The sequence below is a fragment of the Hemicordylus capensis genome, chromosome 4, assembly GCF_027244095.1.
Source record: "Hemicordylus capensis ecotype Gifberg chromosome 4, rHemCap1.1.pri, whole genome shotgun sequence".
NCBI classification, from domain to species: Eukaryota; Metazoa; Chordata; class Lepidosauria; order Squamata; family Cordylidae; genus Hemicordylus; species Hemicordylus capensis.
This window is the reverse complement of record NC_069660.1, coordinates 100348401-100376082: the sequence shown is the minus strand read 5'-3', so window position 1 is coordinate 100376082 and position 27682 is coordinate 100348401. Positions and strand designations below refer to the sequence as shown.

General features: G+C 41.2%; 1 protein-coding gene across 4 annotated transcripts; it reads left to right on the top strand.

Annotated features, from left to right (window-relative positions):
* LOC128324673 (cytochrome P450 2J2-like) lies at positions 1 to 27682 on the top strand. 4 transcript variants are annotated; one of them, XM_053249486.1, is made up of 10 exons: positions 1 to 134; positions 4996 to 5208; positions 5612 to 5774; positions 8789 to 8938; positions 9837 to 9997; positions 11185 to 11361; positions 14945 to 15080; positions 17070 to 17257; positions 21665 to 21803; positions 25580 to 27682. In XM_053249486.1, the coding sequence occupies exons 2-10, from the start codon at positions 5008 to 5010 to the stop codon at positions 25753 to 25755; spliced, it is 1491 nt and encodes a 496-aa protein (XP_053105461.1). In that variant the 5' UTR covers positions 1 to 134; positions 4996 to 5007; the 3' UTR covers positions 25756 to 27682. The 4 variants fall into 4 exon arrangements, with proteins under 4 accessions (XP_053105461.1, XP_053105460.1, XP_053105459.1 ...); XM_053249485.1 differs by having other exon boundaries at positions 4992 to 5208; XM_053249484.1 differs by having other exon boundaries at positions 4963 to 5208.

Genomic DNA, 27682 nt, shown 5'->3' with positions numbered 1-27682 from the left:
CAGAAGTGTTTTGTTTAGAACTCATACGGTGACGTGTCTGTGTGTTTGTCTGGAGTTATTCTTGCGTGAATACCACAAAGGATCTTACAAGTGGTGACCTAGGTGGGATACCAAAGCTTGTATGGTACAGAACAGTAAGTATCTAGAAGATTTATGAAATGACAGGCAAGCAGGCAGGTTGCCATGCTTCCTAGATTTCTGAGTATTTTGCAGATTTTAGGCATGTCACCCAGCATCCATTTAGCCCATTATAGAACCTGAGATTTGGAGCAAAATGTGCAGGCAATATTCTGCTCAGTTGAGCTTAGAGAAAGGCAGTCAGAGCACAAGAGACCCGCTGGGAAAGGTTGAGGAATGTTGCCTTTTGTGTTTTGTTTTCAGCAATAAATGCCAAGAGGAGGAGAGTTGAGGATAACTGATACAGCAATGTAAATCATTGCCTAACTGTGTATTGTACTTTACAGTGCACTTTATAGCGTAAGCCTATGCATGCCTACTCAGAAGCAAGCACCATTAGTTTCAGACTTCCTCCCAAGTAAGTGTGTATAGGATTGCAACATTAATTGAAAAGCTCAGTGTAATTTTTGTTCTATTGCTGCTATTAATATGTCAAACTTAGTGCAGTCTTCATTTATTTCATTTTCTATAGATACTTTATTATTTTTGTGTATTTTTTAAATTTTGCTTCAAGCCATGAATTCTCCTGGTCTCCTCAGGATGTAAATGGTGACAAAGCTCAACCATACAGAAAACCTTAATTATCCCAAGTACCAGTTTTGTAGGGTCAACTGTAGAGTTTAGTGGTGATGAAAATGCACTCAGCACTGCTTCTCAACATGAGCTTTGATTAGGTATCTTTACAAATAAATAGCATATTTAGTGTTGGGTGGGGTTTTTCCAACTTCTGGCCCTTAAAAAGGGAGGGCAGAGCCAGTGGGGCAGCAAGGAGGCACTTTGAAGGTGAAGGGGATAGTGGGAGATGCATGCTTGTTTCATCTCTCCCCTTTCCCTTTTGGGTGGGGAGGTTTGGCTGCAGGCATTTGCTTTGCTTGAGGCTCCCTCCCCCACCCCTTTCCTCTTTGGCAGCTCCTTGGCTGTTCTGCCCTCCTTAATTTGCTCAGATATCAGGTAGTTGGGCCAACTCTGCCCCATAGGTGTGTGGCAGACACTGTGGGTGGGTTTTCCCAACTCTCTTCTGATTCACATGCAATTTATATTTTAGTCGCTTCTCCCTTACCCAATCACCAATCTCTGCATCCTCAGGATGAGATGGCACAGAAAGCCCTGTCAGTTGCCATCGTTGGGTATGTTTGGTGTTAGCTTTGCATCCTTCTCAACAGTTCAAATGGTGATTTTCCGGTAATAGAATGATGAGCAATTCAATAAGCAAATAGAGTTTCATAGTTTGCCTCTTTCCAAGGTTATTGTTGAGTAGTAGCCAGTTGTCAACTTTCCTACACTAACCGCTAGCCACTAAGCTATTCCCTCAAGGATGGTATAAGAAGCAGTCTTGAGTTTTTATTCCAATGTTTATGCAAGTATTGTTCCATTTAAAATGAGGTGAGCTGAATCCCATTCAGTGTTCCCTCTAAGGTGTGTGCAAATGCCTGCGCTCACAATTTTTTTAATGTCCGCTGAGTTAATTTTAGATCCCACTCAGGTTGAATCAGGAGGGCCTCATTCTGAATGCATGTGTGCACTGACTGCCTTGATACTCCTGCCCAGAACAAAACTCATTCCGCACACAGATGAAAAAATTAGAGAGAACACTGGTCCCATTGTCAGTCACTAGTTCTTTGGAAAGAACTTCTCTTACAAAAACATGAACTGGGTCATCTTGTTTGTAACTATGTTGTCAGCAAATGAAACTCCTGCCCACCTGGAATAGTAATCCACCATCACTATTACAAATCTTTGCTTTGTGGGCTGGTTATAAAAAGAACCCATATATCCAGAGCAAGTTTTCCCCAAGGACCATTAAACTTACTAAGTTTAAAAGAAAGCAAGACAAAAGTGGCAACTTGATAACTGACATATGGAATTGCATCCACAAGAAGATAAATAAAACATTCCCCGTCCGAACTCTTGAATTTACCGATGATTTGTCTCAATATGTTTTCTCCTAATCACATCATAGAAGGGACAATTTAAGACATTTTGAGGCTCTCATGTGCAGCCAAGACCAGCCTAAGGTAGTGTTGTGAAATACTTGTATGTTTCTTATAATAGCAGTACTAAGATGAAAACCTTGAAAGCTGCAGCACAATGACATATCTACCTGGGTAGACTTGTCCTCTGAGTGATATGCCAAGTCCGGAAAGGAGAGTTGGTTTACCTGCCGATCCAAATTGGTAGACCAGCTCCCCTGATTTTCTGGGGAGAGCTGGTGTATCAGTTGGGATAATCGTGTAGACCTACCCTCCACTCTGGACTTTGTGTGTCAGCATGCCTCAGAGGTCTGGTCTACTCACTGATCCCAATTGGTAGACCTGCTATCCCCGGAAAGAAGTGCCATTTTGAGGGTAGAATAATCAAATCACCCCTGATTTGATGCAAATCAATTCGTGGATGAACCAAATTGCACATCCCTACCTACAATGCACTTATGTTGGTCCAGCACACCTCTCATCTCTGTGCTCAGAGCTGCTGCCTCAATGCAAGGAGTGCAAGCAGAAACGTAGCCCAAGAAATGAGCATTGAAAAAGCCAAGCTCAATGCCCAAGAAATCAGCACTGAGATGTTGTTAGAAGCCACCAGACTTCTGGAATGGCATGTGCATGTCTGGATAATTATATATATAATATCACTACTCTACAGTGCAGTCAAGGCAACATATGAAATAACCATAAATCAGAAAAGCAAAAATGAAATTTTAAAACCCTCTTCAAAATGACAGTAAAGTATAGTAAAATTGAGGGAAGCCCTATGGGCACCAAAGCACAGCAAACATACTTAGTAATCAACTGGCAGATTTAAAATTTGCTCAGCAAAGGTTGTTCACCCCCTACCTCTACCTGGTATCTTCAAGGACTCATGAGTAAGCAAGCAAAAGAAATGCTTCATCCTTTACAACAGAAACAGACATGCAATCTTAAGGTGCATTCTTATGCATACTTACTTGGGAGTAAAGACCAGTGAACAAAATAGAATTTACTTCTGAGTAAACATGCATAGGATGAGACTGTGAGACTCTGCAAAAGTCCCTCTGTGTTCAATGGGGTGCATTTACAATACCAGCAGGGGCAGAGCCACTATTGAGCAGATGGCTCCAAGGAACTAGGGATGTGTGAATCGATTTGGATACAAATCGATTTGTACCCGAATCTAGTTGATTCGGGTGATTCTGAGACAAAACAAATCATCCCTGTGGTCCATTGGCTAGATTTGGGTACAAATCGAATCGTGGCTGATTCAATTTGAATCGATTTGGGTTTTGGATCTACCCTATTGATTTCTCCAGATTCCCAGCTTTCATTTTTTTAAAAAAGCTAAGCTCTAGCCCTTATAGAAGTGGAGTTATGGAGCAAAATGTGTGGTCACTATTTTTCAAGTGTTCGGATTCTTTGGTGTATAATAACTTTCACTCAATGAATCCTTATGAGGATTCATTACACACCTTCATTTCTTCTATTCATTTTGACTGTCTTTTAGACAGTGCCAATTGTCAACTGCCATGTGCCAACTATACCCCACTCCCACCCGCAAGGCAGTGAGGTACTACTCAGTTTAAGTTAAGTGCCTAATGGGTAGAGGCTACCACCCAAATTGCAGAGGGATTGGGCAAAGGGCTGGTTTTTTGGTGAATTGTTGAAGTTTTCCATAGGAATCATGTAGGTTTCAGCAGCCCCATAACTGCACTTGGGGGGTGCTGGGGTGGCCCAGAGTGAGTGGTGGTGTAGTGAACAGAGGGTGCCAGCCACCCCCATGGGTTTCTAGCCCATGGGGTTCAGGGTTCTATTGTTTCTGAGGTGTTCTGAGTATAGATTCTCTGATAGCAAATGAGATTTTCAATATAAACCATGAATCCACTCTCATTTGCTACCATAGAATCTACACTGTTTTCTGGGAAGGGCCTAGCATTGTTGGCTGGCAACTGGGGAGCTGCCGTTGCTGCTGCCAGCCTCCTCAAACCCTCACCTCGTATTCCTCAAACCCACCACGCACTACCCAACTACTGGAAATTCCCATAACACCTGGAACATGTTTGATCTTTGATAATAATAAGAAGTAAATTAATAACTAGACAGAGCACAGGAAACCTGGACTTTGGGATCTAAGCAGATCACTTCCCACTTTGATAATTGGGCCCCCTTCGTCAACCGCGGAAATCAATTGACAGTGTTTACATAGTAGTCTAATGCACAAAAAACTCCTCACTCATTCAACACAGCAAAAAGGGGGTGTTCTTTATTCTATCTTTTTCTTTTCCACGGATTTGAGGGCTATTTGTGGTAGAAACATGGAATGGCATGAATGTCGTTCATACAGGTAGCAACATTCTCCAAGGAACTCAACATTGAATTTGGTACAATTTACCATTTAGAAAGCTCTGATGCTCCCTCCAGTCACCCTCTCATCTCTCCCCTGCCTGCATCCAATCAGACAGTGCCTTACTGGAGCAAGCAGAAGAACCTCCAAAGAGAGCAAGGACAGAGGCAGGAAGGCACATGCTGCACACTTGTTTCTGAGGCAGCCCCCTTTCTGGTTCTCAGGGTTGTGTGCAGGCAGGGGGTCTTCTAGAGCAGAGACGCAAACCACCTGAGAGACTTGACTTGTGACTGGACACTCTCCTGGTGGATCATCACTGTTTTTGTATATACCTTTGTCTGGTATCAGCATTCTTGAGGACAGGGATAATTGATAGATAACGTTTGAAATGCTTAGTGTATCTGCAGTTAGGTTTCACTCTGTACAGAAGTAGGTTGACTCTGCCAAGTTGTTGTATCTGCTATTTTTGCTTAGAGTGTGCCATTTGTTCTGCATTTGCAAAGCTAGCAAGTGCCCAAGATGCTGCTCCAGCTGCTTTCTGTCCTCTGGGAGGCCATGTCTCTACGGGTGTTCCTGGTGTTTCTGGCTACATTCCTGCTCATTTCTGACTACGTGAAAAGAAGACGTCCAAGGGATTTTCCGCCAGGCCCTGTGCCCCTTCCGTTCCTAGGCAACCTGCTCAGTTTCATTGACCCGAATCCTCAGTTTGCTTTTAATAAGGTAAGATGAAACCACCAGTTTGACCATCCAGCCAAAGCTCCCTATCTTTGGGCTAAGCCCTAGTGTGGAGGGTCACTCCAAAGGAAGCTCAGAGATGCTACAGGAGCTTCCTTCCTCTCCAAAGGTTGCTCACAGGTTGGACATGTAATAAAAAGAAGAAAAGGAAATCTTGATATTTGGAGTTTCCATAAAGAATGGCCACTTGCTCTTAAATAGCTGGGTCTATCATATTTGAAGGTGCAAATATTTCTAGTTTGATCCTGAAATAACTGTCCTCATATTTACATGATATGTACTAAGAGCCTTGCTTGATCACAGCCGTCCTTGATTCAGACATACTACAGAGCAGACAAATTAATGAGGAATTAATACATATCTTATATGCGCTTCCTTCTCCCTCCAGCTTGCAGAAAAATATGGGAATATCTACAGTTTACAGATTGGAAATCAGTGGGTCATGATTGTGAATGGATTGCAGATGGTGAAGGAAGCCCTTGTCCATCAAGGTGAACATTTTCTAGATCGTCCACAAATTCCTTCCTTTGCTGAAGTCTGTGGGTCATTTGGTGAGCTGCATTCATTTTGCTTCAATTACCTTTCTGATGTGTGAAAATAAAGCAGGTCTGCTCTGTTCCTGAAAACTAGTAGATTATTTCACAAAACTCTGATTATAATAAGTGGTGCTATAGTAATGGTCTATAGTAATGGAATTAATAGTGGCAGCTGATAAACTCTTCAGTACCATTTATATGCTCCATAGCTTCTCCTGAGCACAGTGCATTATTTCCTCCTAGTTCCCCAACCCGCTGCTGAATAACTTCCTTGGTCCATATTGGCAGTCTTGCAAGCTGGTTGAAGAAATGAACCAACTCTTTTCAAATTTACAGCAGCGTCCCGATCTGGTGACCTGGAGGAAACTGTCTGAAAACTTCAACTAGTACAAAATGCTGCTGTTGCAGATACGATGCTTTTGAAGATATATGTGCCTGCCAAGAATGTATGTTTTCTATCGACAGGCTTTCCCTCTCCAAGCAAAATGGACACCTGTGGTATTAGGCTAGCCTAATACCATGATAAGCCATACAAGTGAAAAAAGATGAGATTCATTTCTCCTCTAATGTATCTTTATTTGTCAATTAACAAACAAAATAAACGTTCGCATTAGGCCAAGGCTTATTATTTCAGGAAAAGTTGCATTCAAAATAGAACATTCAAGCACTGGCATGATGTCAAGACACAAATCTTAAATAAGAGGTTTGCAGTTTCAAAAGGCAGCGACTGTAGCAGTAGCAATAGCAAAAATCAAAAGATCTTAAGGATTCAACAAGCAAACTGAAAATTACAAAGCTGCCTGTTCCCCTCTCTTTTGGAGGACTTGCTAGAAAAAGCTTTCAAAGTTGCTTCTCTATCCCAGATGTCTTCAAACCTTCAGTAACTGCTCAAGATGTTTCCCTTCTGCCTGCCAATACATTGTTGCAGGCCTTTGCAAAGGGATTTTCCTCTCTCTTCCATCCTCCTAATTCAAAAAAGCCAGGTGCAAATGACCTAATTGTTTTGACTAGGAGGGCATAAGTCACAGCCACGGAGGAGTTCAAAAGTGCTACTTTCAGCAGGGGGAAAAACCCCAGAACTCCTTCTGTAAAGATAAACAAAATGGCTCCTCTTAGGTTTATTTTTAAACTTCTTTTTGTCTTTTGAAAACAAACACCCATCAAATATTCCTGTAAAAATAGAACACTACAGCAGGAAAACTCTGGCCAACATTCTGTACGCCTAACCTCAGTGTTAGGAAGCTGGAAAGGCTGCTGCATATATAAAAGGCAGGATAGCGAATGTCTAAACAGGTTTTTGGAGTGTGTGTCCAGGGACCCTTGAGATGAACAGCCCCCATACACTATCTCGGCACACACCCTCCTCCTTTGTGTGTGCTGGGGCCAGTCTTGTCTGGACCAGCTCCTTGAAAATTTTTGTTTTGTAGGAGGGGGAGGATAATATATGCACTTATATGCACTGGAAAATTTTGATGCATCTTAAAGGCAATAAATCCTTTGCAAGGACAAGCAAGTATGTTATCAATCAATGCGAAGTGATCTGAATGGGACTCTTACAGCTTCAGGCTCCCAATATTACACTTACAGGGATTTTAGGAAATGGAGGAGCAGTGAAATATAAAAACACAGCTATCATAAGTTGTTTGTTGGTGCTTTAGTTAAAGGTGTTAAGTGGTATAACTATGACATATTTTCATAGAAAAACATGGCTAACAACAACCACTATGTAACAATATTGCTCAGTCAGCTTCTAGTGCACCATATGAATTAATTAACAGCTTTGTTAATATAGGCTACTTTAATTAAAGGGGTTCTATGGGCATGCAGAGTGGCTTGAAGAACTGCCAGTCATCAGAGTAGACCCTCCTACAAATAGAACCTTGAGGAGAATATTAAATGCCCCAGCTGAATGCTTTTGAGAAGATTTGAACCAAACACAGGCATGCTCTCAAGCCAGCTTGCAACTTTCAGTGGAGAAACAGTGTGATTTCTGTCACTGTTTTCACCTGAGAAACAGACCTTACTGGAGAAATTACACTAATTGTGATATCTTTCCATCAGGAATTCTCGGACTGGTGGAAAAGAACTGCTTGGAGCACCATCCAATTCTTGTGACTCCTTCTCCAGCAGAAAAGGCAAGTCCTTGGCTTCCGAGAAACGTGGAGGTAGCATTGGTGGCAGGCAGGTTCTTTGCAATTCCATGAAATTTTAACTGTTCTTCCTTGCTTCTGGAAGTGTTCTGTGCCTTCCAAAGAAATGTCCCTGAGGGTTGCACAGCCCTCAGGGACATGCTTTTAGAAGGCAGATTATTCTAGAGGCAGGAAAGGTAAGTGAAAATTGCATGAAATTGCAAAGTGCCTGTCTGCCATCACTGTTACCTCCACCGTCGCCAGAATCCAAAAACTTGCCTTTTCTGCTGGGGAAGGAGACAGAAGAATTGGCAGGTACCCCAGGGTGCCCATGCACTTTGCAGGAGTGGGGAAGCCTCTGACCTCTTATGGGCAGCCTCTTGCTGCAGCAAGCATCTTCACATTATTAGTCCAAATGTCAGTCAATGCACACAAAGGCTCAACCAATTTTTACGTCAAATGTTAGGGACTTTCCTGAATCTCTAAACACAGAGGGATATATTACTTGTAGTAATCATATATAGAATTACCCTGTACATCTGTGGAACACCTCCTGGACTCCATCTTAACTGTTACAGACATTGGAACTTTTCTATTGTGTCCAACTTTTTCTCCCTTTCTCCTTCTCTCTTGTTTTGCATAACCATCCCGAAGAAGTCTGGAGAATTTGCTTGCTTATAACTGTATGATATTTTAAGTTAATCCAAAACACAGGTATTATACTGTGGCTTTGGGGTTTTTTTTTCCTAATGGACCCTCAACTACCTACAATTTTTGGTAGGCTTTCCAAGGTGTCCCTAGTAACTAAACAAAACAGCCTAAAGGAGAAGAAAGCTTTTGTTTGCCATTTTGAAAGATATGTTACACATACTTATCTATGTAATAACCCTTCCCACCCAGGATTGGTCCACTCTAATGGAGAAAGCTGGAAGCAACAAAGACGATTTGCCTTAACAACGCTAAGAAACTTTGGTCTGGGGAAGAAAAGTTTAGAAGAACGAATACAGGATGAGAGCAGATACCTTACTGATGCAATTGACAATGAGAAAGGTAAGAATGGAAACCCATAGCAACTGGCTTGTGTGATATTTAGGCTACTACTTTGTTTGCAACTCAAAAATAGATTAGCTTGGAAATGTAATAAAAATACACCCCTCATTAAAGGCATGTCAGCAAAAAGCTCCACAGGCACATTTGATGTGCATAGCTTTTGCCGACATTGAGTTTTGCTAGCAGGCGGTCCTGGACACTGCAGGTGCCCACCAAAGCTGATGATCTGTGCAGATGTATGTACAATTTCTTGTTCTGCTGTTACTATTGTTGTTATTGCTGCTGTTATTGTATTCACTACATGAAGCTGGTTGTTGATCATAATAAAGATTTCATGTGATTTGATCTGCAAATGTTGTTCCCAATAGCAGACAAAATCAGAGGTGGAATCTAGATTTGTGAGATAATGATTTTGGAATATTGCTGTATTTTATCAGTTCTGTCTCTGAGGACAATCGTTGACAGTTTCTCATCACATTCTTGCTTCTGCAGTTTGTTTTTGAAGGTATCTTGTTTGAATACATAGAGTTTAGTATGCTAAAAGGCTGTGCCTGAAGCTGTGCAATTTTCATTAGCAGCTGCCACTCAGGCTATAAGACTCTACCCATGCACCTTCATATTCAAGGCACCCAACTGTAGAATTTCAACAGCATTATCCTGCTTTAAAGGAATCCCTACCTAAAATATGTGGACAGATGCCTGCTTGAAAATACCAATGTATTGAATGTTTTTGGCATAACCCCCATTCACAGAGTCCTTTGGAACTCTGCTTTAAGTTACTCAACCTGACATGCATAATACATGTTTGTTGTTCTTGTCAATGTCCCACCACCATACTTTCCCCACATTCTAGCTTTGCAATCTAATTTCTTCTCTACCACCTTTTTTCTTCCTCCAGGACAGCCATTTAACCCTCACTTTCATATTAACAATGCTGTTTCAAATATCATCTGTTCCATCGTTTTTGGAGATCGCTTTGAATACCATGACAGTAATTTCCAGAAGCTATTGCATTTGATTGATGAGATAATGTTCATTCAGGGAAGCATCTGGAACCAGGTATAACTTCTTTGAGAACTTGTGATACACTGGGCAAATCTCTCTGGTCCCACATTCACATTAACTGTTCATCCATGCCCTTCAGGTCCTCCCAGCTATCTTTTCTTTGTTTCATGACTTTCCATTAAGGCATACTATTCTCAGCCTATCACTTCACCCTCTCTTTTCTTGATTTGGTATTGCTTTTTTACAGTGCGTATAACTTGGAATGTATATGATTTCAGTGAGATCTACACATTCAGATACAGCATGTACTACAAGCTTCCTAGGTCTTTCAAGAAAAAGGGATGTTTCAATACTCCTCATTCAATAAACTGCATGTTTAAATACTCCTTGTAGTAAAAAGGGTCCTGAATCTTGAAAATTAGTACCTCAGGCGGATGGGTAGTTTCCAGTCCTTTTCTTTAGCACTTTAGCTTTCTACAGGCAGGGAGCTGGGGTTTGTTTTTACTTTGGGAACCTTCAAACATATGACCCACCCACCCACCCAATTGTGCTAGAATGCTTACATAACCAAATACCACTGAAGAATTTGGTCATGTTGATATATATGAATAAGGAGTTAAAGCATTTCACCCAGGGATTCCACTGTAAATGATATATCTGTTGTAGAGTTCTCTGCGTACACACAAATGCACGCACACATCAAGGGTAATGTTTAGCAGTGTTCTCTCTATTTTTTCCCCATCTATGTTCTGAATGAATTTTGTTCTGGGCTGCAGTAAGGTAGGGTGTGCGCACATGCATTCAGAGTAGAACCTTCCTGACTCTGCCTGAGCAGGATTGAATATTAACTGAGCGGACATTTTAAAATGTGTGAGCGTGCGCACATACACACGCCTTAGAGGGAACACTGAAATTTAGAATGATATATTCCATACATTTCAGATGCAGATGGCCGGGGTGGTCCATTCATGAGGTGAGTTGGGGCAGTTGCCCCAGGTAGCAAATTGTGGGGCACCAGCAGGGCAGCAAGATTCCCCACTGCCAGCAGCTCTATAATTGGAGCAGCTCATTGGGACCTATCTGACCCTTGCAGTCTTTGCAAAGAGTGCGCTATCTTCACTGTAGGAGATCAATAATGTCTTTTCCTTCCCTTGGTGGTATAGCTGTTCTAACAGATGTTTTAGAAGCTCTGTGTCTTCTCCCCCAATGCATTTATATTATTTTAATTTTTATTTCCTCAGCTATATGGTATATTTCCAACCTTAATGAAATGCTTGCCAGGACCTCATAGGACCATGTTTAAAAGCTGGAGAAAAGTAATATCCTTTGTAAGAGAAATTATTGAAAAGCATAAAGAAGAGTTGAATCCATCTGAAACAAGAGACTTCATTGATGCTTATCTCAAAGAAATGGCCAAGGTAACAGGCCAATCTGAACAAACTAGTTTCTTAATGTTTAGAAGATGGCAGGGACACAAGCTAAAACACCAGAATGAGCCAATTGATTTCTCTAATAGCCTTCAGTGGCTTACCTCAGCATCATTGTCATTGATCCGGATGAAATGATTCAAACTTGAAAGGAGCATGTGACTGGGTTGGTGTTGTATGGGGGCGTCAACTATGATATTATGTATGCAAGGCGTGATGAGCCACAATTTCTCTACTTCTCTGTCATGCATCAGAGTACTCAAACAGTTGACAGGCCAACAGATATCATCCTGTAGCGATATCGTATGATCTACGATTACCTTCCCTTTCTATCTAAACATACTTTCTGTGGACCTAGGAAGGCAGATCAGAAATCACTGGAAGTCCTTCCTTGTTAAATGAAACCTTATGGTTACGTGTAATGCCAGCATAAGAAATTCCCAAAACTGCTGACATGATCCAGTTGTAGCATTCTTCGAGATTTGGGAACAGATACTGACAAAGACTTGAGTCCTAAGAGGATCACCTGGCAGATAAGGGCTGATTTTGGGAATTGAGGAAGAAATTTTCATGACAGCTTGCCCACTGATGCATTTTCATTATTTTTTTTTCAAATTCAATTTTTATTGATTTTAACAATAGTAATATTATCATTAACGAATAAACAAAAGTGGACTTCCCGCACACATCTCTTCGTGAATCAACAATTGTAAAATTTACCCTTGCTATAATAATAATTCAAAACATGCATTTAAACCCTTACAAACACAGTTAATCTACCCAACCTGCAATTTTTACTAAATTTCAAACCCTGCTGTAAAGTCCATAGTAGGAAAATAGTTCTTTAGATACAACAAAAATGGTTTCCAATCTTCTTTAAAGCATTCTAAGTTTTGGTCTCTTATCAATGTTGTAAGTTTTGCCACCTCTGCATATTCCAAAATTTTTATCAGCCAATCTTCTTTTGGGCAGTTCATTACTCTTCCATTTCTGTGCATATATTATTCTGGCCGCCGTAGAAGCGTACATTAAAAATGTTAAATTAGTTGTAGAAATTACACCTTGTGTTATTCCCAGCAGGAAGGATTCTGGCTTCTTAGGAAATGTCATTTTAAATATTTTCTTTAACTCATTATATATCATATCCCAATAGGCCTTAGCCTTCCCACAGTTCCACCACATATGAAAACAGTACCTTCAGAATGTCCACACTGTTTGAAACATTTTTATACATTAATGCCAATTTTTTTGGTGTCAAATACCATCTATACATCATTTTATAATAATTTTCTTTTAAAGTAGAACATGCAGTAAATTTTAAATCATTTTTCCATAATTTTTCCCAGGCTGCCATTTCTATGTTACACCCCACATCTTGAGCCCACTTTATCATGGTCGTTTTAACCACTTCCTCTCTTGTCTCCTCCAGAAGTAAAAGTTTATACATTTTAGAAACTAATTTTTCATCATTTTCACATAATTCCTTCTCAAAACTCAAAATCTGATCTTCAAATCCAACTTTAAAATCCTTCTTATATATCTCATTTAACTGATGGTACTGAAACCAATCTCTGACCAAATTTTGTACTTCAGTTAAACTTTTTAACTTACAGTCCTTTTCCTGAAAATATAGCAAATCCCTATAGGTACCCCAATGCAGTTGCATATTTACTTCTTTACGTGATAAAGCTTCAATCGGAGAAAACCATAACGGAGTTTTAGGTTCCAACCATTTTTTATATTTTAGCCACACCCTCATTAAACTCCTTCTCATATAATAGATCAAAAAATCTTTATGTATTTTGCTTTTTTCATACCACAGATATGCATGCCATCCAAACCTTCTATCAAATCCTTCCAAATCAAGTATTCTAGGGTTTCTTAATGTTATCCATTCTTTTAGCCACGTCAAACAAACATCATCAAAATACAACCTTAAGTTCGGTAAGGTAAGACCACCTCTTTCCTTTGCATCTGTTAAATTCTTAAAATTAATTCTTGATCTTTTCCCTTGCCAAACAAACTTAGTTATATCCTTCTGCCATTGCTTAAAACAAGTTAAAGTATTGATTATAGGAATAGTCTGAAAGAGAAATAACATTTTAGGCAAGACATTCATTTTCACCACTGAGATTCTTCCCATTAAAGACAAATTCATTTTAGACCATCTTTGTAAATCAATTTTCACTGTATTCCATGTTTTAACATAATTATTTGTAAAAAACAAAGAATTATTGTTTGTTAGCCAGACCCCCAAGTATTTGATTTTCTTCTCCACTTTCAACTCACTTATTTCAGAGAATCTATCCTTGGATTTCTGATCCATATTTTTAGTCAGAACCTTAGTTTTGGCCTTGTTTATATAGAATCCAGCCAACTGGCCAAATTGTTGTATTTTTTCCAAGAGTCTTCCAATCTTGTCCATTGGATTTTCTAAAAAAAACACAACTTCATCTGCAAAGGCTCTCAACTTGTAGTCTTGTTTCCCAATTTTGGGGCCATATATTTTATCATCTTCTCTAATACTTCTACAAAGCACTTCTAGGACCAATATGAAAAGCAATGGAGAAAGTGGACATCCTTGTCTGGTCCCTTTTTGTATTTCACAATTGTCTGATAATTCCCCATTTACAATAATCTTAGCATATTGCTCCAAATAAATTGTCTTAATTGCCAGAATAAAGTTGTTGCCAACACCCATTACATCTAATAATCTCCACATAAATTGCCACGAAACATTATCAAAAGCTTTCTCTGCATCCCAAAAAATCATCGCCATCTGTTTGTCATTATGTTTTTCATAATACTCCAATACATTCAAGACTGTTCTCGCATTATCTTTCAATTGTCTCTTTGGCAAGAAGCCAGCTTGATCTTCATGAATAAAATGTCTTAATATAACCTTCATTCTTCTTGCCAAAATGGCAGCAAAAAGTTTGTAATCATTATTTAAAAGGGAGATTGGTCTATAATTTTTAACTAACGTTAGGTCTTGATCTGGTTTTGGGATTACTGCAATATTTGCATACTTCCACGAATCCGGCATAATCCCTTTTTGTAAAATGTCATTCATAGTCCATTGAAAAGGCTGTAAAATTTGATCTTTGAATGACTTGTAATACAAAGCTGACAATCCATCACGTCCTGGGGCCTTGTTGGGTTTACTTTGATTTATTGCTTCTGTTATTTCCATGATTGTTATCGGAGCATTCATAATTTCTATATGTTCCTTAGAGAGTTTTGGAATATTTTTGGTCCTAAGAAACTGCTCAATTTTTTTGTCTTCAACTATTTTACCTTTGTATAATTCTGAATAATATTTGAAAAATTCAGCTCTTATTTCCTTTCCATCATAAGAGAGCCCGTTTTTTGTGAGTATTTTAGATATATAATTTTTTTTCCTCAGATCTAATTTTCCAAGCTAACAACTTCCCTGGTTTATTTGCGAACTCAAATGCCCTTTGCTTAGCATACTTCAAATTCCGTTCAAGTTCATTTGCTACTAACATAGAAAGTTGTTGTTGTGACATTTTGATAGCTTGAGTGACCGTCTTATTTATTATTATTATTCCAGGAGGATGCTGGTTCTAGTTTCCATGAAGAAAATCTCATATTTTCAACACTTGATCTGTTTTTTGCTGGGACACAAACAACCTCCACAACTTTGCGCTGGGCTTTGCTGTACATGGCATTTTATCCAGAAATTCAAGGTAGAAATGTAGTGGTCGCTCTTCCAACTTTCATTACTTTATGGTTCCAGTACCGTGCTGTATGTTGCTTTATTAGAGTGGCCCTGAGGATTGCAAATATAGGTTCCCTCCCTCTGGAACAAGGAGTCCTTGGGAGGCACCCCTTGAACTCCAATTTTCGCCCTACTGATAGTTGTAAGGAAATAATCCCATGACAAGAGTAGAAGTGATTCTATAATTCAAGAATAGAAGTGTGACTATGTGAATTCCTTTCCCTGATTGGTCTCCGGATGTTTTCCAAAGTGATGCTAAAAGCACCTTGAAGTCTTTCATGCAACACATCTGAATGCTTTTTAATGTGATATGTCGATCCGATGGGATTTTTTTTTTTTTTAACAATCAAGGTGGGTATTTTGTTCAAATTTTAATTGCAGGAAATGCATATATAACTTTTAGCATCACTTTTGAAAATACCCTCAGATTTTCTTGTTTTCACCTTCAAGTATTTTGATTTTTTGTTTTAAGAGCAGAAAACATCTTGTGATTTAGGGGTATTCCCATGTTAAATTTACTTAGTCTCCTTCACCACAAGTCTTCCCTACTCTTCAGAGGCCATACACTGCCTGCCTTGCTGTTGATGCATCTCTTCTAATAAAATACATCTGGGAATGTGAAATGTGATGTATCTGTTGATTTAGTAGAGGAGTACTTAATATGAAGCAATGGTGTCTTTGCACTTAAGCTTATCCTACTATGGAAAGTTCCAAGCTGTCTTAGGCAAATGAAAATTGAGTGATGGGTGTGTATTAGGGGTGTGCAATTCGGTATTTTCGGTGTTTCGGTTCGGACCCAAACCGAAACACCCCTGCTCTGTTCTGTGCCCAAATTTTGCTCACCCGAATCACCCCCGATTCGGTTCGGATTCGGATTCGGCAATAAAAATGGGTCCTGGGGCCAAAAGAGTGGGGTGGGGTGGTAGTGCCCAATGGGTGGAGGCTACCACCCAAATTTCAGGGGGATTGGGCAAAGGGCTGATTTTTGGTGATTTTTTTTTGAAGTTTTAGTGTCTTTGGGGCATATTGGGGGCAGAAAGTGGGATCTGGGCCAGAAGAGTGGGGTGGGGTGGTAGTGCCTAATGGATGGAGGCTACCACCCCAATTGCAGAGTGATTGGGCAGAGGGCTGATTTTTGGTGAATTTCTGAAGTTTATGCATTTTTAAGGTTTTCCCCCATTAGGTACAATGGGGGGTGTATTGCTTCATGTTGGGGGGAAAGGGGTGGCCTAGAGCGGTGTGGGGTTGGTGGTAGTGCCAGGTAGGGGCAAGGAAGCTACCTGAATTTCTTCAAAGGATTTGGGCAAAGGGCTGATTTTTGGGGTGGTAGCCTCCACCCATTAGGCACTACCACCCCACCCCACCCCACTCTTTTGGCCCAGATCCCACGTTATGCCCCCTATCTGCCACAAAGACACTAAAACTTCAGAAATTCACCAAAAATTAGCCCTTTGCCCAATCCCTCTGCAATTGGGGTGGTAACCTCCACCCATTAGGCACTACCACCCCACCCCACTCTTTTGGCCCCAGGACCTTTTCAATTAAAGGAAAGCAATTTCTGCATTGAAATCAATGGAGGCAAAAAGGCGGGAAATTCAAAGAGACGTCAAACTGAAAACGGAGGGGGAAGAGGAAGATAAGGCTTGCACTTTTCTAGGGCACAAAAAGGAGACCCGAAACACCCAAAAAATTCGGACCCAAAACAGGGGTGATTCGTTTCGGGTCCAAACATTATCGGGTCTCATCATGGGTGATTCGGTTCAGCTCCAAATCACCCAAAATTGGTCGTTTCGGGCGCAGATCGTTCTGTGCCCAAAACGTTTTGCACATCCCTAGTGTGTATTTGTGTTAGCAAATGCCACGTTCATCGTCTAATGTTCCTCTGAGAAGCCTGGCTTTCTAGACCATTCAGAGAATCTGATTCTTGTACTGATAGCAAACGTTCCTTTCTTTGTAGAAAGAGTTCAAGCTGAAATAGACTCTGTGATTGGCCAATCTCGCCAGCCATCAATGGATGACAGGGACAGCATGCCCTATACTAATGCAGTTGTGCACGAAATTCAAAGAATGGGGAACCTTTTGCCTTTGAGTGCGCCCCGGATGACAACTAAAGATACAACACTGGCTGGATTTCGAGTGCCCAAAGTAAAATCTTAAGGAAATATTTTTCTTATATTTATTTTTCTTCTCTAGAGATGCCAAATCATGGGTCCAAATACTGAGCTGCACCATACTTTTAAAGTTGTTATAAGTAGGGCCCTGCAACAAAATGCTGCAGTATAAACCTGATATGCATGTGGTACTTCAGCCAGTGGCTGAGCATGGTAAAGAAACAAAAGTTAACAAAAAGATGAGTCCCTACTCTAAATTGGGTCCTACTTTATATAGACATTTTATTCTTTTTGTTTTCTGGGAATTGTCTTGAGGAGGGACGCTTGTGCTCAGTCCCAACCCCTTTTTATCCAATGCATAAATTTCAATGGTTAATGGCTAGTGAGCTCTCAGTTTAAGGTTCTCATAAATATTTACTCATGTTTAAGGAAGGGGAAGGAATTATAGAACAGGTTATATCTAATAGTGAATGTTGTTAGTTTCATGTGTGAGCATATGCATGTGAGTGCGCATACAAGCTCTCTTCAGATGTTCAATCCCAGGAAGTCCCACCACCCTGTTCCCACTCACCCCCCTCCTGCCTGCCTGCCCAATACACTTATGGTCCTGCTTGTCTGAAGCCAGTGGCATCATAAGCGTGTTCACCAGTGGTTCTGTGAGCTACAACCTCGATTACAGCACAAACTCCTTCTGACAAATGATGTCATAAGTGTGTTCAGTGGTCAAGAGGGGGTTAGTGACAGCGGTGGGGGCTACACTTCCTCTCTGTTTTCCCCACTGCAAGTGTGAGCTCTGCTCGTGCTTGAATGTCTGAAGAAGGCTACAGTGTTCAACAGATTAAAAGATTCTATGTTCAACTTCCCCTTCCATTACTCATGTTAATTGACATATTTCTCAGATTTTTATGTTATTGGATTAAATCCAACCAACACACACACACACACACACACACACACACACACACACACTAAGAGCTTAAATGTTTCAGACCCCTTCACCCTCAGAAACATAAAGGTGTGGCATGGCTGCACGTATGTGAATTTCCACCTCAGCAGCAGAAGGCATTGTCACTGTCTTGAGGGACTATTCTTTCATCTGAGAAATTTCCTGCTCTTTTTGCACAGGCTCTTCTTCCTGCTCCTTGCAACAGAGTTCCATTCACTTTGTCCTCCTGCTTGATGGTTAAGTGCACTCTGAGCTCACAAATATTGTTTCCTATTGACTTACATGGGGGATATTTTGGATATTTTGGCCAACTTAGGTTTTTTTATTCAGATTTTTTTTTAAAAAAAAGACTGATGTACCTGGAGATCACCTTAAGTCTGCAAAGATGATATAATATAGATATAAGGTTGGTGGAGAAAAGGGTATGCAGTCAGTCATAGATCTGGCCTTCTCACAGGCTGACATACTGCACAGAGCGCTGCTGACGAAGCATGGGGCACATGAGCCCAATCCATCCTCCACCAAACTGTATACACACTGTGCTACAAAGATCAATGACTACTAGAAATTACATTAGTGCTAAAATAATTTTCTCCCATTATTCCTAATTGGAGAGGGGATTTTTAGCAACCGTGGAGCCTCTCTGAATTCCGTAACACAGTGCAGACATGGTTTGGAGGAGGATGGAGTGAGCATGTGCTCCACGCGGTTCCATCAGTAGGGCTGTGCACAGTATGTCAGGCACTGTATTGGGTGCTGCCATTATTTCTCTCCTCTGCTGCAACAGAACCGTAGACTGTATGGTACAGCAGCTATACAACCACATAGCAGATGAAAGCCTGAGCCTGCTTCTTGGTCTGTGTGCCTTCCCAGCAAGAAAGGTCACAAGGCTGGCCAAGAAAAACCTGTTTGAACACACTCCAAGCCTAATTTAACAAATGTTTTGAGATGAAAGATAAGGCACTGGTATGACTATAGAGGATTCCCTCAGTATCTTATAGGAGCTAGGCAGTAGACTTATATCATTCTGCTGTTCAATGTTCTTTATACATGGTTGAATAATTTCCTTTGACTGTTCATGACCCAAGTAGAAAATTCGGAGAAAGAACCTAGAAAAACAATTTATCCTCTATACCTCTCTACCAGGCAGATTGGAAATATCAAGGGTGTCAGTACTACAGGAGTAAAATTAAGATTAAGCCACAAATTAATGATGGCCCTAATTGCACTCCATAGAAGAGTTGTGCTACAGATTTTGTCGAAAGCAATTTGATAGCGACGGGGAGAAACTTCCACCCTGGCACAATGGAATCTCATACTGCATTATTCAGATATGGATGGAAATAATCTATATTAATCTCAGTGAGCATCCAGATTTCCTGCAGAAACAGAATGTTAAATGTAGAAATAAAATTGATGTAGGAATGATCTTGGGTCTCCATCCTGTTCTGTTCCAAGAAATCAGTGAAAGATTGTAGCTCGATGCTGATTGCCAATCAAAAGTTTGCACATCCGATTTTTCAGAATTAAATGACAAAGTCCTAGAAGGGACCCACAATATATCACAAGAAGCCTGAGACTGATAAACAGACTCTTTGGCAATTGGGAGTGTATTCGAGGAACTGTATTAATTCTAGGTGACAATAGAACTTGCTGTGAATTCTGTAGATCTAATAGATGATGGACATCTATATACAAACCTCTTCACAAATAGATGGAGAAAAGGCATCCAAGCCCAACCTTCCTGTTTCGAGAGAACAGACATCTTGTTTTGGCTGCAACAAACTGTTCTTAGCTGAATTAAGCTGTCCAATTAAGTCTCATCATGACCAGATGACTTATTCAAGGATATACACATGGTAGATTCAAATAGTGGATGTGAATCATGATTTTTTTAAAAAATCATCATGCATTCTTTCAATTCTGTCTGTGTACATTTCACAGTGGATAGATCAGCCATAATATCTTCACCCTTTTGCACCAAAACAGGTACTAGTTTTGCAGCCCCTTGAACTTCAAAGCATTAGTGTTCAATATCTTTAAGGGCCAATGTCACTTTCTGTAAATTATCTTTTTCAGATGGAGAACCTATCCCCTCTCTGGACTAAATTAGAATTAGTTCTCATTGGCCTTGTTTCCACTGTTTTTGGTTCAGAACTTCTTTTACACTTGGTCAACTTCTTTTTTTCATTTGCCAATGCGAAGATGTTGACTTAAACACTTTCTGCTCAAGGTCAGCCTGTGCAGCTACTCTGGCTCCCAAATTCCGATTCAGCCCTTTATGACACAAAGGCGAGACATTATCTCTAAAAACTCTTGTAGCAAAAATGTCACATCTTGCTAAATAATGATGCAATTATTGTAGCAATTTAGCTGGGATTTCAGAATGTTGGAAAGAAATAACAAGCCTTTTATAAAAAGTGTCATTGGGAAGCCAGAAAAGAGATTGTAATCTGACTTGCAAAATATCACATCTAAGAAGTTTGCTGCTGGACAGCAGGATCCTTCTATGGCTATTCCAGAGACTGAAATTCAACCTTTTGTCTCAAATATACAATACTGTATTAATTCTGTAAACTACAGGAGTTTTCCAAATGGATCCTAGCAGAAGCATTTTTCAAGGACTCAGTGTCGAGGAAGCAGAGAGGCAAGAGGCCATGACTTAGGAGGAGGGAGCGGAGATGCACAGAGCTCACTGCCTCCCCTCCCCGAGGGTAATGGGGAGCTCTCCTCTCCTCACCGCGCCACCCTCCCTGCAACCACCACCACTATGCCCCATCCATCCCTCCCCCTGGGTAAACTTCTCCTTAAAGGGGAGCTCTCCCCTCCTCACTCCCACTCTCCCTGCAGCTAGTGCCACTGCCGCACAGCAACATTTTTAAAAATAGTGTGCAAAAAAGGGGAACTTTCTCCTCACCTCATCCCACCCCCCACCACCATTGCGACCGGGGGTGGTGGTGGCTCCGAAGTCCTTCAGGTCTGGGCTCCCAAATGTCCTGGGTGTGCTATTGGGAAGAATGACAGTTCAGTCCCCAAATAGCAAATAGACCAGGACCCCTGCAGTCTGCCAGCCTCAGCTGTAAGCAGCTGGGGCTGGCAGATGACCAAAACTTGCTCTCTTAACCTCATTTAAGAGTCTAGCCTCTTTGTGGGGTTTGCCGATGTGCTGCTGCCAGGAGCTGCATGCTCCTGGTGGTTCTTATGGTCAGCAAAGACAAGGCTTAGCTTTCCTAGCCTGTTTTAGGCTGATCATGAACAGCCTCACAAACACTTGAGCAGCTAACATTCAAGGTCTCCAGAACTCATCAGGCTGGGTAGTAAGAAAAGCAAAAGACAGTGGAGCTACGCCTGGTGAAATGGACCTTGATCTGGGAGATTGAACTGGACTTTGATCTGGGAGATTTAGTATTGTTGTATATTTACAAGTCATTGAACTAAGAACTGATTAAGGTTATAACTTTTCTTCCTTGCTTCTTCTTCTTCTTCTTCTGCCAGGGAACCGTTTTAAGCGGCAGCTTGTCATCAGTGTTGTTAGCCAAGGAAGAGTGGAAAACCCCTGATGTATTTAATCCTGGCAATTTCTTGGAAAATGGTCAGTTCAGGAAGCGGGAAGCATTCTTGCCCTTCTCTGCAGGTAAAAGTGAATTGACTAGTTAAAAAGTGAATTTACCAACTGACTGTGCAAAGACTTAAAATACTTTCCCCTGCTTCCAGTGTGCCTGCTGATCACTCATAGAGCTGGTGTACACTTCTCTAAGCTCCTTGGAGGAAGAGAGTGATATAAATGTAATTAATTAATTAATTAATAAGAAAGACAATAATGATGCAGCAGGGAAGTAACGTGCCTAGGGAGCAAGAGGTTGCTGGTTTGAATCCCCGCTGGTATGTTTCCCAGACTATGGGAAGCTATATCGAGCAGTAGCAATATAGGAAGGTGCTGAAAGGCATCATCTCATACTGCGCGGGAGATGGCAATGGTAAACCCTTCCTGGATTCTACCAAAGACAATCACAGGGCTCTGTGGTCACCAGGAGTCGACACTGGCTCTATGGCACACTTTACCTTTACCAGTGAACTACAGCCCCGTCCTCTGAGAAGAACTGTTTTAAGGTCCAAGACACATCTGTCTTCACTGGTCTGAGTTCTGGATTCTACTTGGCTGATCTGGATGTAAAAACCTTTCCAAGAAACCTAAATCCAAGCCATCTAGGTAGTTTTTCACTGAGCCAAAGCACAATCTTAAGACTTGTTGTAAAAACACATGTAACTTGAAAAGGCATTTTAAAAGTAGAATAAAGGATTACAGTTTCATAAAAATGAAACAAACTGAAGAATTTCATCAGCTGGTGGGAGATGGCAATGGTGAACCCCTCCTGTATTCTACCAAAGAAAACCACATGTCTCTGTGGTTGCCAGGAGTCAACACCGACTTGATGGCACAACTTTACCTTTACTTTAATACAGTTTTGCCTAAAGGACAGAAGCTGTGTTTCATCTGGAATCGGAGCAGCTCTGTGGAGGCCTGGTTGGAGCCAGTTGATTGTTTTTTTAATATTACGATCCTCTCCAAGTAGTTGGGTTTGGGGAGAAGAGAAGCAGTTTAGAAGTTCTAGAAACTTCCAAATTGTTACAGCTTGTAGGAAAAGACAGAAAAGGTTCTACCAAATTCTTCAACATGTGTACCCTGCGGGAAATTGGCAACAAGGGCTAACCTGGGTATGGACATGAGAACGATACAAAGGAAAGACAACTAGTTTCCCATGCAAAATACTAAACATTGACTGAAAGACAATCAAAATACACATTCTCATTTGGGGCATCAATAGAATAGGCACCTAACTGTAATGCTAGCCAACCAAATAATTAACATGGGAAATTTCAGAGACTAAATTAAATCTATGGTGCGGCCACATTTGGAGTACTGTGTACAGTTCTGGTCACCATAGCTTAAGAAGGACATTGTGGAACTTATGTTTTTAACTTGTTTGCATTTATAACACAAAAATAACAATTCATTCAATAACTCTCATTGAAATGAATGGAGTGACCACAGAGTTTAAAAAGACACGATCCCTAGCAAATCTCCTGGATGTTATGCTAGCTGCTTAATGTACACTGCTACATGGGGATGTCTTCTGACACTGGCAGGGAATTAACTAACACAGAGAACAATTAACCAACACAGAGAACACAGAAAAATAGGTGAGTAAGAAAAGGAGGGGATAGGTACAAGATACATTAATTCAGTGCAGCTGCTTTTCAGGTGAATCGAGTGGTTTAAATGGGCAGTGGCTGCATGTTGCTCAGAGAGTGTGAAGGTAGGCTAAACCTTGCTAGAAGAACTCAAGAGGCCTAGGCTCCTGGTTTCACTATAATTAAAGTGAATAGTAGAATGAGTCTGGATGGGTTTTTTTGGATGGTTTAAGCCAATTTCTGAGACTAGTAGGAGAAACCAGTTTGGGCAAATGGATCTCTAATATGCTTCCGTTTGTCAGAGACAGAGCCTTGAAAGGGTTTTTGCTCCCACTGAGACCATGGTTGATCTACCTGTCTCCACCACTGATCACACATTTGTAGGTCAGAGACAAATACATTAATGTGCTCCTGCGGGCTCTGCTTTTACTGTTAAAAGATATAAAAGCAACAGGAAAAAGAGGAAAGGAATCCCTGCTCTAAAGGGGGCAATTGTGGGAAGGGGCTATATCTACCTGTCATGCATTCAGTGTTGGAACAATGAATGATGATGTTGGAACAATGTTGGAACTCAGTGTTGGAACAATGCATGATGAACAATGCATTGGTGATCCGCTTGGCAAACTCCGGTCAGCTATGTTCTGTGCTTATGAGAAACTGAGGGGCCCAAATGGTAGGGTGTGCATGGAACTAGTTTGTCTGGTTTGGCTTGAATCCAGACAATATTTGAACCGACCCAGTCCAGCTCGGTCCCAAGTTGGCACTGGCACTGGAACTAGCTTATGAGCAAAATCTTTTTCTAGTCCTACAGTGCGTCCTCTTTAACAAGCCCAATGGCAAGAGGCCTTTGGCTCTTGACATTCCAAAATCAAGTGTGGAGATGGGTTCTTATTGTTGTTTTGTAATACCAGGAATAAGCAGTTTGCATCATTTTTAGCCTTTACTCATTAGAGTAGACTCTGATATGGGCAGCTATCTGCTTGCTAGCAGCCCTGTGAGTCTGCCTTTTGCTAAGACATACTCTGCTTCTTGTAATATTGCTCTATGTCTGAAACAGATAATCACGTACAAAATAATACAAACTTCCCTTTGGATTCAATTATAATTTAAATTACTACCTTAGTCAGCAAGACACATGAGTCTGGAAGAGGAGCAATCCTTTCCCAACACCCATCCACATGTATTTTGCTGAGAAAAGCAGACATTTCAAACTTTTGTAAGATACATGCTCTGAATTTGTCAGTAGGGGTGTGCAGGGACCATTTTTCATGGTTCGGTCTGAATTTGGACCAAACCGCAGGTCTGCAAACCAGTTTGGTTGAACCAACTGCCTTGGCCAGTCAGTTTGATTGAACTGGTCCAGCTGTTCCGGGGTGAAAGGGATGAGGGCAGCGTCAGGAGGGCAGCGACAGGCATCTTTCAAAGTAAATTGAAAGATCCTTGCCGGTACCTGGAAGCTTCCTGCAACAGTGGCACTTCCCCAGCAGCCTGAGCAGTGGCAGGGCAGATCACTGGCCTGCACACATGTGTGGCACTCACTGGCCTCCAGACATGTGTGGTGGCCATTTGCATGGTCAGCAAATGGGTGGTGACTGGTTGTGTGGTCAATGCATGTACAGATGCCAGTGAGTGCCAGACCCATGTTGTGTGGACTACTGCGCAGGAGTGCCACTGCTGCAGGAAGCTTCCAGGTACTGATAATATCCTTCTCATTTACTTTGAAAGATGCCTCTCACCACAACTACCGCTCTGGAACTGGTTCGATTCAAACCGGTTTGATCGTGGACCAGGCCCCCTTCTTGAAGGGCAGTCCGGTTTGTGATTGAACCACTTGAACCAACCTGGTTTGTGGAGGACTGGTTCACTGTGAACCTTTCGTGCACACCTCATTTGTCAGTTACAAATTACAAAAAGTATCATTGGAAGCAGACTAAAGAATGGTTTTGTTCCCATGTATGTATTTTCCAAACACACGCAAAAGCTATATCTGTGCAGTTTTTATATATGATCCATATAAACTCTTTCACTTCTTTAGGAAGTGGCCTAAAGACTAAAAGTGGCATTTACCTCTCTCTTTAGAAAGATTAAAATATTCTCTTGACATTGTGGAGTGGTTTTGCTTCTGCAATAACTTGTATAATAACATAATTTGCTTTTGAAATAAGCCCTTTAGCAAAAACTCTCACCTAACACAGCCATTATTTCCCTCTTTTCTAGGAAAGCGAGTTTGTCTTGGAGAGCAGTTGGCTAGGATGGAACTTTTTCTTTTCTTCACTGCCTTATTTCAGAAATTCACCTTCCAGGCTCCAAAAGATGTGACGTTAAGCATTGATGCCATGATGGGGATGGTGTCGTTCCCACAACCGTATAATATATGTGCACTTCCTCGCTAGAGGAAGCAATTTCTATCAGTGCTTTTCAGAGAACTGGGGTTTGTTGCCAATATTTCTTCTAATGTTTTGCATGGCCCAGTGTGGAATCAGAGCCACTGGAAGATCTGACATAACGGGGAAAGCACAGTAAAAGCTTCACCTATTGTTCAGTTCAAGTGACATCTCGTATGTTAGTTTATGCAATAGAAACAGAACTGAGCAGATAGCCTTTTTAAAGATCTTCTCAACCTTTTGATCTCCTCTTCTTTCTGGTCTAAAGACCACTTTTGGCTTGCCTTATAATAGACAAATATTCAGGCTTTGGGGAGTCCTGGACAAGAGTTGTTTGGGGCCCCTTAGAGATATGAAAGGAAGTTAGGCTTAAAAAGATTTTTCCCCTACATAAAGTTGCAATGAAAGTATAGACGGAATTTTGTCATATTCTATATAGTAATCCTTTATGTTTTGTTAATTAGAAGTTTGTTCCTGTGCAGTAGGGATGTGCTATTCTATTCGTGCATTAATCGAATAACAACAAAATCGGGGCTTCATGGATTCACCTGTGAATAGAATCACCTCTTAAACTAAGCAGCTAATTTGAGGGCAAATCAAATTGCCCCAAATATGTAGTGAATAGAGTTGCATGATTTGTGTTGTGGTTGCTATTTTATCTCCGTGATTTTCAATTGCCGAATGGTTTTCTGGCATTGTCTTACGATTTGTTTGAGATCTCTTTGCTTCTTGATTGGTTTGTTGGCATTCAAATCAAGTGTTGCTGTTATGGACAGCACTCAATTTTTGGTGGGTGATTTTAAATTGACAGAAGGGCCAGAGCAGAGCCATTTTGACCCAAGAAAAACCATTTTGTGCTGTTTTTGCTGAGAACAGCCGCTTCTGTGGCATTTTGAGTTTCCATTCCTATTCAAAGCAAAGCTGGGCATGAGAATGAGCTCATTGGCTTCTGACTTTGTTTTGAATTGGGAGGGGGGAAGTGAGAGGGAAACTGTTTAAATGAGGCCTGTATCTAGGGATGTGCAAACTGGCTTGAGGTTGAGCTGGTACGTCATTGAGCCAGACCGGACCCAGTTCAGCTCAATACCAAACCTCTCAGGCCAGCTCGGAGCTGGTTTGGAGGTACTAAAGTTGTTGTTTTTTGTTTGTTTCCCCCTGGAAAAAACCTCTCACCACTGGATTTGGAGGTGCTGCCGTTGCTGTGGTGGAGGTGGTCTCTGCCATTTCCCCTCCCCCTGATCTTCCAAGAATGGTTTCACCCTATTTCCAGGCCACTCTGGCCCTTCCTGCGGTGGCTGCCATACATGCATCTTGGCCACTTATGTGGCCTGGGTCATGACTTGGTCATGCAAATGGCCAGGGTGCATGCATGGCAGCCTCCAAAATGGCCAGCAGCACCAGAGGAAGGGACTGAAGGCCCCAAAATGACCTGAAACGGCCCTTGGAAGAGTAGGGGAAGGCCTGTGGTAGGGAAGGGGAAATGACAGAGACCTATCCCAGCAGCCACAACAGCACCCCCAGACCTGGTGGTGAGTATTTTTTTGATGCAATGCATCGAATTCAAGCCGAGCCATGGGTTTGTTCGGGGGACATGGTTTTGTATACATCTCTACCTGTAACAGTGTTCTAGCAGCAGAAGAGAGATATCTAGAATGAATGAATGGTAGAGTGAATCCATCGGGGATGAAGATTCCATTGCAAGCCATTCCTGTGTTTTAGGAGAGAGGAATTGTTTTGATTTTTTGGCCTGCTGTGTGTATATTTTCTTTTTGTATTTTGCACCTTTTACTTGCTACTGTTTTTCCTTGTTAACCGAACCTCTGCCAAAGGGTGTGCCTTGACTTAATGTCAATGATTGAGTTTGCTTCTGTTATGCTTTTTGTTATTGCAATAAAAGAGATATTAGGGAAGAAAAGAATCCCTTTTCTTCTTTTCA

Coding starts and splice junctions, on each gene's coding strand:
- LOC128324673 (XM_053249486.1), top strand. CDS start 5,008: ATGCTGCTCCAGCTGCTTTCTGTCCTCTGGGAGGCCATGTCTCTACGG. Junction 15,081..17,069: donor ATTTTATCCAGAAATTCAAG/GTAGAAATGTAG, acceptor CTTTCTTTGTAG/AAAGAGTTCAAGCTGAAATA. Junction 17,258..21,664: donor CTGGATTTCGAGTGCCCAAA/GTAAAATCTTAA, acceptor TTCTTCTGCCAG/GGAACCGTTTTAAGCGGCAG.